At 48.4% G+C, this 12,604-nt stretch overlaps 2 protein-coding genes across 3 annotated transcripts; one reads left to right on the top strand and one right to left on the bottom strand.

Moving 5' to 3' along the window:
* The first annotated feature begins 18 nt into the window (after positions 1 to 18).
* On the top strand, positions 19 to 4,729 carry CUNH11orf1 (chromosome unknown C11orf1 homolog). The gene is made up of 4 exons (XM_044456377.1): positions 19 to 67; positions 2,362 to 2,589; positions 3,658 to 3,724; positions 4,391 to 4,729. Exons 2-4 carry the CDS (start codon positions 2,365 to 2,367, stop codon positions 4,567 to 4,569), a joined length of 471 nt encoding a protein of 156 aa, XP_044312312.1. The 5' UTR covers positions 19 to 67; positions 2,362 to 2,364; the 3' UTR covers positions 4,570 to 4,729.
* Positions 4,730 to 5,154: 425 nt separating this feature from the next.
* On the bottom strand, positions 5,155 to 8,522 carry CRYAB (crystallin alpha B). 2 transcript variants are annotated; one of them, XM_044456376.1, is made up of 4 exons: positions 8,518 to 8,522; positions 7,659 to 7,895; positions 5,776 to 5,898; positions 5,155 to 5,358 (listed from the first exon to the last, which is right to left on the bottom strand). In XM_044456376.1, exons 2-4 carry the CDS (start codon positions 7,854 to 7,856, stop codon positions 5,155 to 5,157), a joined length of 525 nt encoding a protein of 174 aa, XP_044312311.1. In that variant the 5' UTR covers positions 7,857 to 7,895; positions 8,518 to 8,522. The 2 variants fall into 2 exon arrangements, with proteins under 2 accessions (XP_044312311.1, XP_044312310.1); XM_044456375.1 differs by lacking the exon at positions 8,518 to 8,522 and having other exon boundaries at positions 7,659 to 8,154.
* Positions 8,523 to 12,604: the final 4,082 nt, after the last annotated feature.

Raw genomic sequence — 12,604 nt, 5'->3', positions numbered from 1 at the left:
CTGCTGACGCCGATTTCGCGGGCGCGCGCGAGCGTCTTGGAGGCGGCGGGAAGCGCGGGGGTCTTCGGTAGGTGAAGGCCGAGCGGAGAGGGCGGTAAAGTTCGGGGTGCGAGTGGGGGGACGCCGCTGATGAGGACGAAGAGGAGGAGGATTGAAGGGGGGGGGCGACATCGGCGGAGACCAAAACCGCGGGAGTGGAGCCTCCATGTTCAGTGACAGTCTACCAGCTTCTATCACGTTGGACGGTGGCATGAGACTGCTGTGGCTGTGCGGAGGGCAGTAGGGGAAACAGTCTCCTTTGGGCAGGCTGGGCATGAAAGAGAGGCCTCACAGGCGCAGTGTTTCATGATCATGAACCTTAACATCCGTGAAGGCAGTCCTCCACCCCACCCACCCAAGCAACGCCAAGCCTGGCAAGAAGACCACAGCATTGCAGGGATCCTGTAGGTCAGGATCCCTGTGCACGCCAGTTGGTGGGGAGCATGGGTGGGAGAGTGCTGCTCCACACATCCTGCTTACATCTTTCCCATGGACAGTTAGGAGGGAATGTTGGACTGGATGGATGCTTGGTCTGCGGCGCATGACTCAGCCTTCAATGCTGCAATCCTATGAAGTATAGATGGAAAGGAAGGCCTACAAATCTCAGCGTTTCTGTCTAAACTTAGAGAGAATAGTATCCCAAACAGTTTTTATCATTAGGAAGTTTCTCATAGTGTCCAGCCTAAGTCAGTTTCTCTTTAATTTCTCATCCTGCTTTCTGAAGCAATAGGGAACACATCTGAACACATCTAGCACTTGTATTGTTTGAAGTCAGCAGCTTGTCTCCCATTCATCCTACGTTATCCAGGCTGAACCTTACAAGCTCTTTCAGCTTCTCCTTGTAGGACTTGGTTTCCAAATGCCTCACTCTCCTTTGGTCATTACTTGACGAGCTCTACTTTGTTAATGCCCTTTTTAAAGTGTAACACCCAGAATTGGACATGGTGCTCCCCATGCGGCATAGCTAGGGCAGAATATGGTGAAATTATTGCTTCAGGACACATTTCTGGTAATGAACTCTATGGTTGCATTAATCTTTTTAGCAGGCACTTCCCATTGCTGGCTGATGTTCAGGAAGACAGGTGGTGGTGGTGAGGTCACCCCCCATGCATAAAAAAACCCAGAGAAGCAGGTGCTGGAAGTTAGATCCCATGCTTGACTCATTGCTTCATGTTGTACTGGTTGGTTGCTGTTGGAAACAGAAAAGCTGGACAGTTTTCATTTATTTGCTTGTGCTTGCATATTACCTTTCTGCCAGGAATCTCAACCAGACTGGGGAACAGTGGAAGGAATCCTTCCTGCATTAGCAGGATTATGTCCCAACTCCCTTCTGTACTAATGATAAGCCTGAGAAAGTACATATGCTATTGTTGTTGTTGTTATTATTGTATTAACTATAATAGAAAAAGATGCTGCCAATTCAGTTTTATGTTCGATACAAGGCTGTGGCCTTAAACAAGGTGATTTTGGGGGACTCGGTGTGTATATCAAGGGATTCTTGGGCATTTCAGATGTCATGGTTCCCTGTTGCACACTTGATGTGGCTGCTTCAAATGTTGGTAGTATTTCTGCCTTTCTGTTGTACCCCAAAGTAAATTTCACTGAGTGCAATGGGGCATACTCACAAATGAGTCTATGGGAGATTGCAGCCATAGCCATTGCTTGGAGAGATTGGAAAAGTGCAGATGTTACAGTGTGGGGCAAAAGGACTTCACCCCGTGGATGCTCTGAGGCCAATGACATTGGTCCTAGTTGATGACCAGGAATTGCATCACAAACAAAAGTAATCACATTTCTAGTGCCCTCCTTCAATTGCTCCCAGCACCTCCCTTTGTCAGAGCTGCTAAAAGCCTCCAGCTTTCACATCCAGTGCGTTGAGGCTGTCCATTGGTCTGAGATCCTGAGACAAAATCGAACTAAGAACAGGACCAAGTAGGAAGGAAATGTGGGATTTGGATGAGACCAGTAGTTCATATACTACAACTGTTACTTCTGACTCAGAGGTATTCCCCTGCTGCTGCAAGATTTCAGCCCAGTCCACCCTCCATCCCTTAAAATATCCCTAATGTTCTTTAGTTAAAATCCAGTCTTCCAATAAGTAATGATTCCCCCAGTTGTCAGAAGTCAGACTGATAATGAACTGGAAAAGAATAGGGCTGACATAGAAATTTGTAAGGAATGCAAAGGAAATCCAAACTGTAAAATGTAAAAAAAAGTTATTCTTTGGCCACCAAAGAACATGGTATAAAACAGATATGCTTGCCATGTAGCCATCCTGATAATTATGGCCTGTTTTCTTTTGGCTTCTCTGTCTCCTCCTAGGCCATGTCCCTTTCCTGCTTCTTTAACCCTCTTCATGGTTGTTTATTGCATGCTAATGGCCATGGGGAAGTGTGGACAGATTGGAACAGTACATCCAAGTTTTTCCAGTATGGCTGGAGGTGCACCACCAATGAGGACTCTTACGCCAACAAAACCCTGCTGGGGAACTGGAATGAGGAGCGCTATGACATTCGCAGAGTGCTGCAGCCCCAGCCTCTCCCTTCCCAGGTTAGAGCGTCTTCTCCTGCCAGCCTGTTTTCAGGGTAAACTTAAAATACTTGATCCTCCAGCACTTTATGTGACATGCAGATGCTACCAGATAAGGCTTTTGTCATGGAATTGTGGGAGGTGTCCAGCCACCACCACCACCACCACCCTGCAACACTCCCACATTTTTGTACCACTTCATCGTTTTTTCTTATTGCAGAAAGTGCATTAAGAAGAAAATGATGGAAGAATTGCCCGGTGCTTTTTAATTTATGGCACTCCAGTCGCTTCGTCTGAAAGCATCCATGTTCTAACCAGTGGGCTTTTGGCAGGCAGCTGGGTTTGACCACTGTGTCAACAAAACTCTGGGCTTGATAGAGCTTTGGTCTGCTTCAGCACAGCTTTTCCTCTGTTAACCCCACTGATTCAAATCCAGGGTGGAGGTCGAATTCCTGGACTTGTGGTTGGGTCTGCCTCCCTGCTCAGCTACAGAGTTGTCTAGGTAATCTGGGCTCGAGCATTTGCGGTCAACCTCAGCCATCTCCTGCCATTGTCAGCCCACAAAGCTGGAAAGGTGGGGGTTGGGCAAGGCAGAAAAATGCACCGTGCTTGGCTCCTCTTGGAGTACAGGTCCATGGGTGAGGAAAATTGATCTTGAATGCAATTTATTTTTAAAGTGAAGCATGTCTGGATCTGGGCTGGCCCAGTAACTGCATTAAGGTATCGCCATACATGCTGCTGACACACAGAACATAATGTCAGCATTCTTCTGATTCTCTTGTCCCTCCTTGCTTGCCTGCTTTTTTGCAGTTCCTAATATTTTCGTTGGCTGCTAATCTGCGCACACTTCCAGGGGAGCATGCCCCATTGCACGCAGCAGGACTTAGCTCTGCGTAAATGTGCCGAAGAGTGCTGTATGGGCCATCTAATACTTTCCCATGAAGCTGGTCACACGTTCTGCTCAGCTCTGAGCAAATGTGCAAAAGCATCTGCAAATGGAGACATTCCAGCACTAAGAGTTTTTCCATTATGTTTCTACCAAATTTAATCTTAACTAAACATGCACTCAGTCTGGGCTTTCCCTTTCAGTATGCTCACTACTTCGAGTCCACCTACTCGTCAGACTACTCCAAGGAAAAACCTCACAGTACCAGAAGTAGGTGCAAGAAACTGAGAAACGGACATAGAATTTAAGGGTGGCAAGGGGACCTTGAATGCATCCAGTCCCTCCCCTGGGTCTGGATTCTCCTGAACCCAAGCATTGCTGACAGACTAGTCCAAATAGGAAGAATATGGACAATGACCATATATTATCCGGGTTGCCTTGAGGAACTGAAGGTCAGGTTAGAGCTATGAGAAGCAACTAAATATCACTTTCATTTACTTATGGGGTCAAGGTCCACCTAAGTAAACGGGCCTGCAGGAACCAGAATAAATCCAGTGAAATGCATCTGGATGTGTGAGTGAACTAGTCCTCTCCCTCCAAGTTGGACCATTGTCCTGGTCATCCTGCTTGCAGAGTGATGGGTGCTGTTGTTTGAGAGTGAGAGAGGTCGTAATTTTAAAGCAAAAAGCGAAAGCTTGCAACATACCATGTGCGATGTTGTAGGCATGCAAATGAGGAAGGTGAACAACTACCAGTAGACAGGTCTGCCAGCAAGGTGAAGAAGCCCCCACAATGCAGTTGTGATCAAAAAGGGCAGCTTATTTCACCTTCCTAACGCTCCCCCTCAGGTGCTTTCCAGGTTAACTCTGGGTGTGTTCCCCCTGCCTGGCTGGCAGATCCCCGGTTTCCTCAGCGTTGTCCTCTCTCTGCTGTCAGGAGTTGCACGGGAACCTCACTGGTTCCCTGGACACCAGCCTGAGCTACAGCCTCCTGCAATCAAGCCAACTGCTCGGTCGTGCTACATGATCGATTATGAGCCTCCGTACGGCAGGGGAGCCCATTTCCCTGTGGATAAGAAAACCAAGGAAGCAGAAGGGGTGCAGCTGAAGCAGTAAGATGACCAGGGTGCTTTCCTCAGCCGCAGGACCACCTGAGAGGCCTGCTTCGAAGGCTCCATCGCGCCCTCCCCTTCCCAGTCCACCTACTGGAAAGCTCGGCAGCCATTCAGTGAATCTCAGATGGCGTCCTAAATAAAAGAATGTGTCCCAGAGTGAAGGGCAGAGTCCCTGTGTTTCCATGTCTCCCTGTGTTACAGGTCTGGTGGCTGTCTTTTCTGCCCTTGCAATGCTCGGCACTCTGATTATTCAGTTCGGTAGCCAAGGGCAGAAGAGCCAGTAATGTGCTTTTTTTTTTTAAAGGGAGGAGTTGTGGTTGCTCAGCCCCAGCGGCAGAACCACCATCTGTGCTCTGATCCGGTTTCACTTTTTTAATTACCCACCCCCATCTCGCATGAAACCAGTCACCAAGATGGAGGGAAGAAGTCACCGGATGCTGACTCACTGGTTTATTCATTAGTAAACAGGCACATTTGCTGACCTTAGCACAAATAAATAAGAACCGCCAGTCAGTGGCACCCTCTGCTGCCTACGTCCAGTGGAAGGGCCTCCTCGGAGATGAAAGGATGGGTCTCAGTGAGCCGTCTACTTCCTTTGCCCTGCTGGTAGGGTAGATTTCTCCTCCCTCGCGATGGGGATGGTGCGCTCAGGAAGTTCCGTTGGCTTCCGTGGTCCGTTCACTGTCAGGACACCATCTGAAGAGAGGGAGGAGGTGATGGAGAGGGGATCGACGTCAGCCGGGATCCTGTACTTCCTGCTGAATTCCCTTGCAATGAAACCATGTTCATCCTTTCCAAGGGGAGAGAAAAAGTAAAACACTACATCACCTAATATGCCTGGTTGTGAATTGTGTACAAGGGGAGAACACCTCATTCAGTGCCGGAGCATCTCTGCTTTGAAAGGTTCCAAGTTCAAGCCCCAGCCCCTCAGTTGAAGAAGCTCCATTAGCAGGGCCAGGAGAGACCTTGCGGAGCTGCTGCCATTCAGAGCAGGTAGCATGGAGCTAGATGAGCCAACTCTTGCCTTTCCGGGTTTGAACCAAACCACTAGGAAAATAGCAGACCCTCTGTTTCGTCCACCCGCAAATATCTTGTTGAGGTGCTTCTGTGTGACAGATAACATGTTAACATCTCCATCTCTGAGGGGGCCCTTCCCACTGCACCTCCATCGCCCTGCCAGACACATTAATACTGAGAACAGGCTGACCTGGCGCTCTTCGTGTTTCCCGTGAACTTCAATCACATCTCCCAAAACCTTGACTTTGAGCTCCTCGGGAGAGAAATGTTTCACATCCACGTTGACGGAGAACTTGTCCTTATCTAGTCGCATCTGCGGATAAAGGAGCTGGTTAAGATACTCATGGTATTTAAGATGTATTAAGTGTTGGATCCTCTGGGTCTCATCAACCATGGTGTTCCTCAGCCCCAAAGATTCTCAGCAAGACTTTCTCACACACAAGTCACATAGAAATGGGTACCGTTGCAGAGGAGAACTTCCCAATAGGGTCATGCTCCAGGGCCATGGTTGCAAACAGTCTTACCATGATTTTTGTATTTCTAGGGTTGGTCACTCCCATGTGGAGTCGACATTTGGATTTAGATATGCCTGTCATACCGTGTGTCTTGTGTGAATACTGCTCACAGATCACCTATTCTCATCTAAAAGATAGAGGGGCACTTCTGAGGGAGGCTTTCATTGTGCAGTTGCCCTTCTAACGGTGTCTTGAGTATGTAGCCCGCCTTTGTTTTCCTGTTGCTTCTCCCATCTTTTGTCACAAATTGTGCCTTTTGTTTGGTAGCCTCAAGAGCCTTCCTAGTGGCAACACCTTTCATGTTACTAGAGAAAAGAGACTATAGGGGGCAGCTTAAGGGGAATGTTGACTTCCTAGGCCTTTGTTTTTAATCAGCATGCTGTTTTTTATGACGGATGCTTATGCCTTTGTTTTAGGAGCATAGGAAGAGCCTTGCTGCTTCAGACCAGGGAGCCCTCAGTCCAGCATTCTGTTCACACAGTGGCCAGCCAGCTGCTGCTGAGAACCCACAAGCAGCTCATGAGCGCTGCAGGACCCTCCTGCCCATGTTCCCCTGCATCTGGTGTACGTAGGCGTGCTGCCTCTGATACTAGAGGTAGCCTGTGGCCATCAGGACTAGCAGCCGTCAGTAGTTTGATCTTTAGTGTGTGCTGTGTGGAGAAGAACTCTCTTTATCTGCCTTGAGCCTCCCTCTGATCGGCTTCATGGGAGGAGCCCACTGGGCTCTATTATTACTTCATTCCTCAGCTGAAGTTCTCCCCGATGGCTTACAACAATGTATTACAACAGTGAGAAAAATCCACTTTCTTATCCACTTTCTTCACACCAGGCGTAATTTCGTGCACTTCTATCAAATTTCCCTTACTTGCCCTTTTGCAAAACTAAATAATTCTGATGTCGTAACCTGTCCTCATAGGGGAGTTGCTCCAATTCCTTGATCCTGTCAGTTGCCCTATTCTGCATACAAGCTGATCTTCCAGTCAGCGCTTTCATTCTTGAGTTCCTTCAGACTGATTCTCTCTGGGTCTCATGATGCTTTAACGTTCACTGTGTCACTAAGGTTGAGCATGGCATCTTTTGCCACCAGTATTTGCCTCAGTTCCTCAGACTTCCCTCCTGAACCCACCCCTTCAGGCACAGCTGCCACTCCTATATTGTGAGCAGGAAAGACAACTGAAAATAAGTTCATCCCATTTTCCTGCAGTCCTCTCTTCCTTTCATGCTCCTTCAACTCAGCTATCATCCCATGGCCCAGGTGCCTCTCTCACAGGTTTCCTGCTTTCAATATATTTAAAGAACATTTTATCACTGCTCTTAATGTCGTTAGCACTGTCGTATTCAGAATGCTTTTTTGCATCTCTGATCATCTGCTTCATCTCCTTTGTGCATCTCCTTTGTATGCTCACGTCTCAGCTTTTCACCTTAAATGCATGTAAAGATCCAATGAACAAGTTTAACCGATAAAGAACAGTGACCTTGAAGGTAACAGGCCTACCTCCACCTGCTTCAGGAGCCTGCTAGAGAATTAGAGCGCTTCTTTAACAAGAGGAAACATTACCTCTGAGAGTCTGTTCTCTAGCCAGCTCGGGTTCCTCAGGATGAAGGGTCTCAGAAAGAAAGAGCTGAGAGCCGAGGAACTGGGGAAGAGTTCAGATTCCACGAGGTGCTCTCCAAAAGTCTGGTTGAAGATGCAGCTGGGCAACAGGGTGGACAACAGGGGTCTGCGGAAAAAGGGGTGGTGAACGGAGATGTCCATCTGGCTGGGTGCTCTGGGAGACCAGTGGGCAGCAGCGGGCTGCCTCCAGCTCCGAGCCAGCGCTTTATATGCTGCCAAGTGCCAGGCTGTGCCCGGGCTGAAATATCTGGAACGGTGATGTCAGGCATTTCATTATCCCTGCTCCCCCAACTGTACCATTCAGCACCGGCGGGCAGATTAACTGCGGATTTGTACACTCCACTCAGCACCCACATCGCCGAGGAGAAAGGACACCGCTAAATTCGCGCAAGTCAGCATGAAACTCCGCTCGCCCGCTCCTTTCTGGTTTTGTTTTTTTAAAGTGCCCAGTCAAGCTGATCTGGCATTCTCTACCACTTCAGATGCCAGCGCAAATCACACAGTTGCTATCTTTGTCTTGCAAGCAGAGAAACAAGGGACTGCTATCTTGCTGTTGCTCGGAAACTGGTTTCTGGTGTAGCCCACTGGCGTCCCTTTGTCCATCAGCTTTCCTTCTCTGGATACATCACAGCAGGAAAAGTTACATGGGGAGCATTCTCTGTCTGTCTGTCTCCTGTCTGTCTGTCTGTATAGCACATAGGACTAAGAGTTTGAGTTGCCCAGTGAAGTCGATTTGGGGCAGATGAAACCACCAGTTTAACGAACTTTTTGAAACAGGGCTGCATGGATCTATGGTGGTTACAGCCACTGACTTTGGCCAGGATAGTGACCCACAATTTCCATGATCCAGTGCTGAAGGCAAATGCAGCATTAGTCAGTGCCCCAAAGCTGCCTAGAACTGAAGTGGTGATCGTTGTTGGCAACATAATGCTAAATAGATCAGAGGCAAGGAATTCCTTCCCTCTGTTTGCTCTATTATAAGAGAAGGTACATCTTATCAGCTACTTTTCCCCAGCCTGATGCAATCCCTATCCTCCCCAGGCAGATGGTGAAGGTGATGCTGGGGTTGACTGCAGTCCAGCCGGCCTGGAAGACGCCAGGCCGGCACCGTGACTGTGTCCAGCTGGTGTTTCTGCCCTATTTGGGCCTGGAGCCCTTGCAAAGTTTGTTTCCTTGCATCCCACTCTTGAGCCAAACTCTTTTGATGCGAGCTGCTAAGTGTAAGAGGTGACTCATCGAACCCACTGGGTTAAATTTAAAACTGGGCGCACTGAGCCTGATTGCTCAGGCTTGTGAAAGGATATGCAGTCATTACACCGCCTCCAGCTGAGCGGGGCATGAATGCCGCCGGACCTGTTTCCACTCTTCTTTCTTCGCACCCACGTCCCTCCAAGGGCGTAACCGCTGCAGTGTGTTGGTGGTATCCCTAGCCTGGAGTTTCCTCTTGTCAGATAAGTTGACAAGCTTGTATGCCCACGCCTGAGCCTACGCAGCCTACGCACCTCGACAAACTCGCAGCAGACAACAACTACCAAACAAACTGAGCCATGGCAGCTAAATGAAAGCGCAGTGCGTGTTGCGGTCCTTCTCCACTACCAGATGCCTGGTGGAAGGCAAGGTCCTAAGCACACTGATTAAAGTGCGGGGTCTCAAGTCCCTTGCCTCAGAGTAAACGTGCACCAGATCAGGCAGAGGTTTGCCTGCAACAGAGATGTAGATAAACTTGCATTTTGGTCTGGTGAAGGTGGAAAGTTGAAATATTTTTCCAGTTTGAAATTTGGTCTGATTTATTGCAGTTTTAATCTGAAATGCTCACCTTTAAACTTTTCCCAGTTTTATCTCCATAGTCACCCTCCAGAAGCACCTTAAAACTGAAAGAGTTAAGACATGTCCATAAATGTTTTGGTGATGATGTCAGCCCTAAGCTTGTGAGACAAAGTCATTTGCCCATTTGCTCAGAGTTCCAAGATTAACTTTGGGAGGGTGGGTAGCATTATCCTTGGGCAACTGTTGAGTCAGAAATAAGTCCCATTAATTTTGGTGATAAATCAATGGGTCTTTATCAATTAGTGGTAAGTCAGTAAATAAGTTTAGGACTTCAGCCTTAAATGCTATATGTTATCTACACTTCTAGACTTAAACCATACCCCAAGGGGCACTCATTGGTTTACCCATGTAAATCATGCACGCACGCACGCACAAGCAACAAGCTTTATTACAGCGTCTGCACTATTTTAAAAAAGAAAAGCAGCTTTGGGGAATGACTGGAAGTAAAGGGGGAAAGGGCGCTCCCCAGCAGCTTCTCCACTCCAAACTTATTTTTATTATTTATTTAAAGTTTTTATAGGCTGTCCCCTTGCTACATAGCCTCGGGATGGCTCACAGCAATAAATAAATAAAACAATTACAATTAAAACCTGGAAACACACTGGCTGCACAATTAAAATCTATAAATATTAAAGATTATTAAAATACTGTTTGAATAAAAAGGTCTTGGCCTGGCGCCGAAAAACAAATAACGACGGTGCCAGGCGGACCTCTCTGGGGAGCGCATTCCACAGATGGGGCGCCACCGCCACTGCAGAGAAAGCCCTCTTCCGGGTGCTTTGCTTCCTGATATCTCTTAAGAAGGCTCCCGGAGGAGGGCCTCTGCTGCCGATCTCAAGGGGCGGGAGGGCAAATATGGCCACAGGCGTTCCTTCAGGTATCTGGGACCCAAGCTGTTAAGGGCTTTATAAGTGATCACCAACACCTCGAATTGAGCCCAGACTTATCCCCTTTGCGGATTTTTCTCCCTATGAGGCTCATAGTATTCATGTGTGTTTCCCCAAGATGCAGTTAGCCCCAGTGCGGTAATGGTGAGCACAAGGACATCGGAAGAGCCATGAGGCTGGGTCAGGCCACTCAGCAGCTGCCCACAGAAAACCTGCACACGGGATAGAAATGCCACAGCCCCTTCTCACCCATGCTCCCCAGCACAGGCATACAGAGGCATTCCACCTCCGGTTTGAGAGGCAGCATATCGCCATCTGGTCCGTTAGCCATGAATAGGCTGCTCCTCCATGAATCTGTCCAGTCTTTGCAAGCCATCCAAACTGGTGGCCATCCCTACATCTCGTGGAAGTGAATTCCGTAGTTGAATCATGCCCCACGTGAAGGAGCCCTTCCTCATGTCTGTCCCGAATCTTCCAGCCTTCCGCTTCATGGGGTGACCTTGCTGGGTTCTGGTATCCTAGGAGAGGGCGAAAAGTGTCCCTCCACTTTTTCCCCACACCATGTGTTATTCTGCCCTCTTCTTTATGTTTCCCCTTATTCCCCTTGTTTCTCGGCTAGACTAGCTGCTGTAACATCTCATCCAACCCCTTGATCATCTTATTTGCACTTTTCCCAACTTAAAATAAACCTTGCAAGATGTGCTGTCAACATGTGTGGGAATACAACTTTCACGGGCCCCAGCTAGCATGGTGAGGGATGCTGAGGGCTGAAGTCCAGACATCTACAAGACACCAGGTTGCGGAAGGCTGTTTTACACACTTACCTTGGGAGTGTGCCCTGTTTAACTCAATGGGACTTTGTCTGTGTGGATATACACAGGAGTGTACGTACAGGAACACTGAGATGTGCGTACTGCAGGGGCAGAAAATTTGGTACAGAGGGCAGAATTCTACATCCTATAATCTCAGCTAGCATTTTAACATAGAAAATGTTTCTTGTTCTGATGGCTGCAAAGGAATGTTTGGGAGTAGTTGGGCAATGCTCAGTGAACTCTCTGGAGCAAAATAGGTGCCTGAAGAAGAGTGGTTTCACTGTCTCTTCTCCCAAGCAGCAGGACAGCAGTGCTGCTGAGAAGCGCTGTTTTGTTTGTTCGTTCATTTACTTGCTAGATTTCTATCCTGCTTTTTTCTTCTTTGAAAAACTCAAGGCGGCTTACATTTTTCGCTTCCTCCTGCTCTCAGTCTTATCCCCACAATAACTGCCCTCTGAGGTAGGTCAGGCTGAGAGCTCCGTGACTGATTAAGGACTAGAGCCCAGGTTGCCTGGGTCCCAGAGCCATGCGCTTAACCACTACACCACTCTTGCGCTAAGGCTGTTGGGGTAAGACCTGCACGTTCCACCCAGGAGGTATTTCGCAATGGCACCAGCTCTCCTTTGAGCACTCTCTGTCTGAGCAAGACAGGACTGAAGCAGGATGGGACTGAGCGGTGGGGCTGGGGACTGGTCAGCATGAACCCTGGGGAGGGAGGAGGCAGCCGGCCCTGCCCGGTAGCCCTGAGGCAAGGCAGCCTCCAAGGTTGAATGGGAAGGCTTCCTTCTCCGGTTTCATCTCCTGTAAATAACAGGGCAGATGAGATGTCTGTGCACCTGCCGCCCCAAAGGATGTTGAAGAAGTCTCTGGTTTCACCTCATGAGTGTCTTTAAAAAATAAAACTAATTACGTTTTTATTGAGTTATGCTATGCAAGCAAAAGCACAACCCCATTCTGGCATCCTGTGAATCATTTGTGCCAAGCACAAAGTGAAAGGCAGCTTATGCTCCTAACGTAGGTCATATCTGTGACACGCCTGTGAGTTGACATCTACTGTTGGGCTCATTTTATAGAAGGGAACTAATCCCAAAAATGCATTTGGGTAAGTTGGAATTTGGATGCCTGTTTCCACCACGGGCCCCATAATTTGAGTCCCCGCTGACCCTCTTCATCAGCTGACTTAGTCACAGTCTCCTGCAGATGTTTTGGACTGGAACTCCCATAACGCTCGACTGGCTGTGCTGGCTAGGGCTGTCGAGAGGTGTAGTCTGAAACATCTGGAGGGCACCACCTTGCGGAAGGCTGCTCTACATTCTCTGTACTATTGGGGAGCCAGAACGTTGTCATTACCTATTTAATTGCA

The sequence above is a fragment of the Varanus komodoensis genome, unplaced genomic scaffold, assembly GCF_004798865.1.
Source record: "Varanus komodoensis strain SLA01 unplaced genomic scaffold, ASM479886v1 scaffold83, whole genome shotgun sequence".
Classification (NCBI taxonomy): Eukaryota; Metazoa; Chordata; class Lepidosauria; order Squamata; family Varanidae; genus Varanus; species Varanus komodoensis.
This window is presented reverse-complemented; position numbering and strand designations above follow the sequence as displayed.

Coding starts and splice junctions, on each gene's coding strand:
- CUNH11orf1 (XM_044456377.1), top strand. CDS start 2,365: ATGTCCCTTTCCTGCTTCTTTAACCCTCTTCATGGTTGTTTATTGCAT. Junction 2,590..3,657: donor CCCAGCCTCTCCCTTCCCAG/GTTAGAGCGTCT, acceptor TTTCCCTTTCAG/TATGCTCACTACTTCGAGTC. Junction 3,725..4,390: donor AAAACCTCACAGTACCAGAA/GTAGGTGCAAGA, acceptor CTCTGCTGTCAG/GAGTTGCACGGGAACCTCAC.
- CRYAB (XM_044456376.1), bottom strand. CDS start 7,856: ATGGACATCTCCGTTCACCACCCCTTTTTCCGCAGACCCCTGTTGTCC. Junction 5,899..7,658: donor TAGAGAACAGACTCTCAGAG/GTAATGTTTCCT, acceptor CTTTATCCGCAG/ATGCGACTAGATAAGGACAA. Junction 5,359..5,775: donor GGAAACACGAAGAGCGCCAG/GTCAGCCTGTTC, acceptor CCCCTTGGAAAG/GATGAACATGGTTTCATTGC.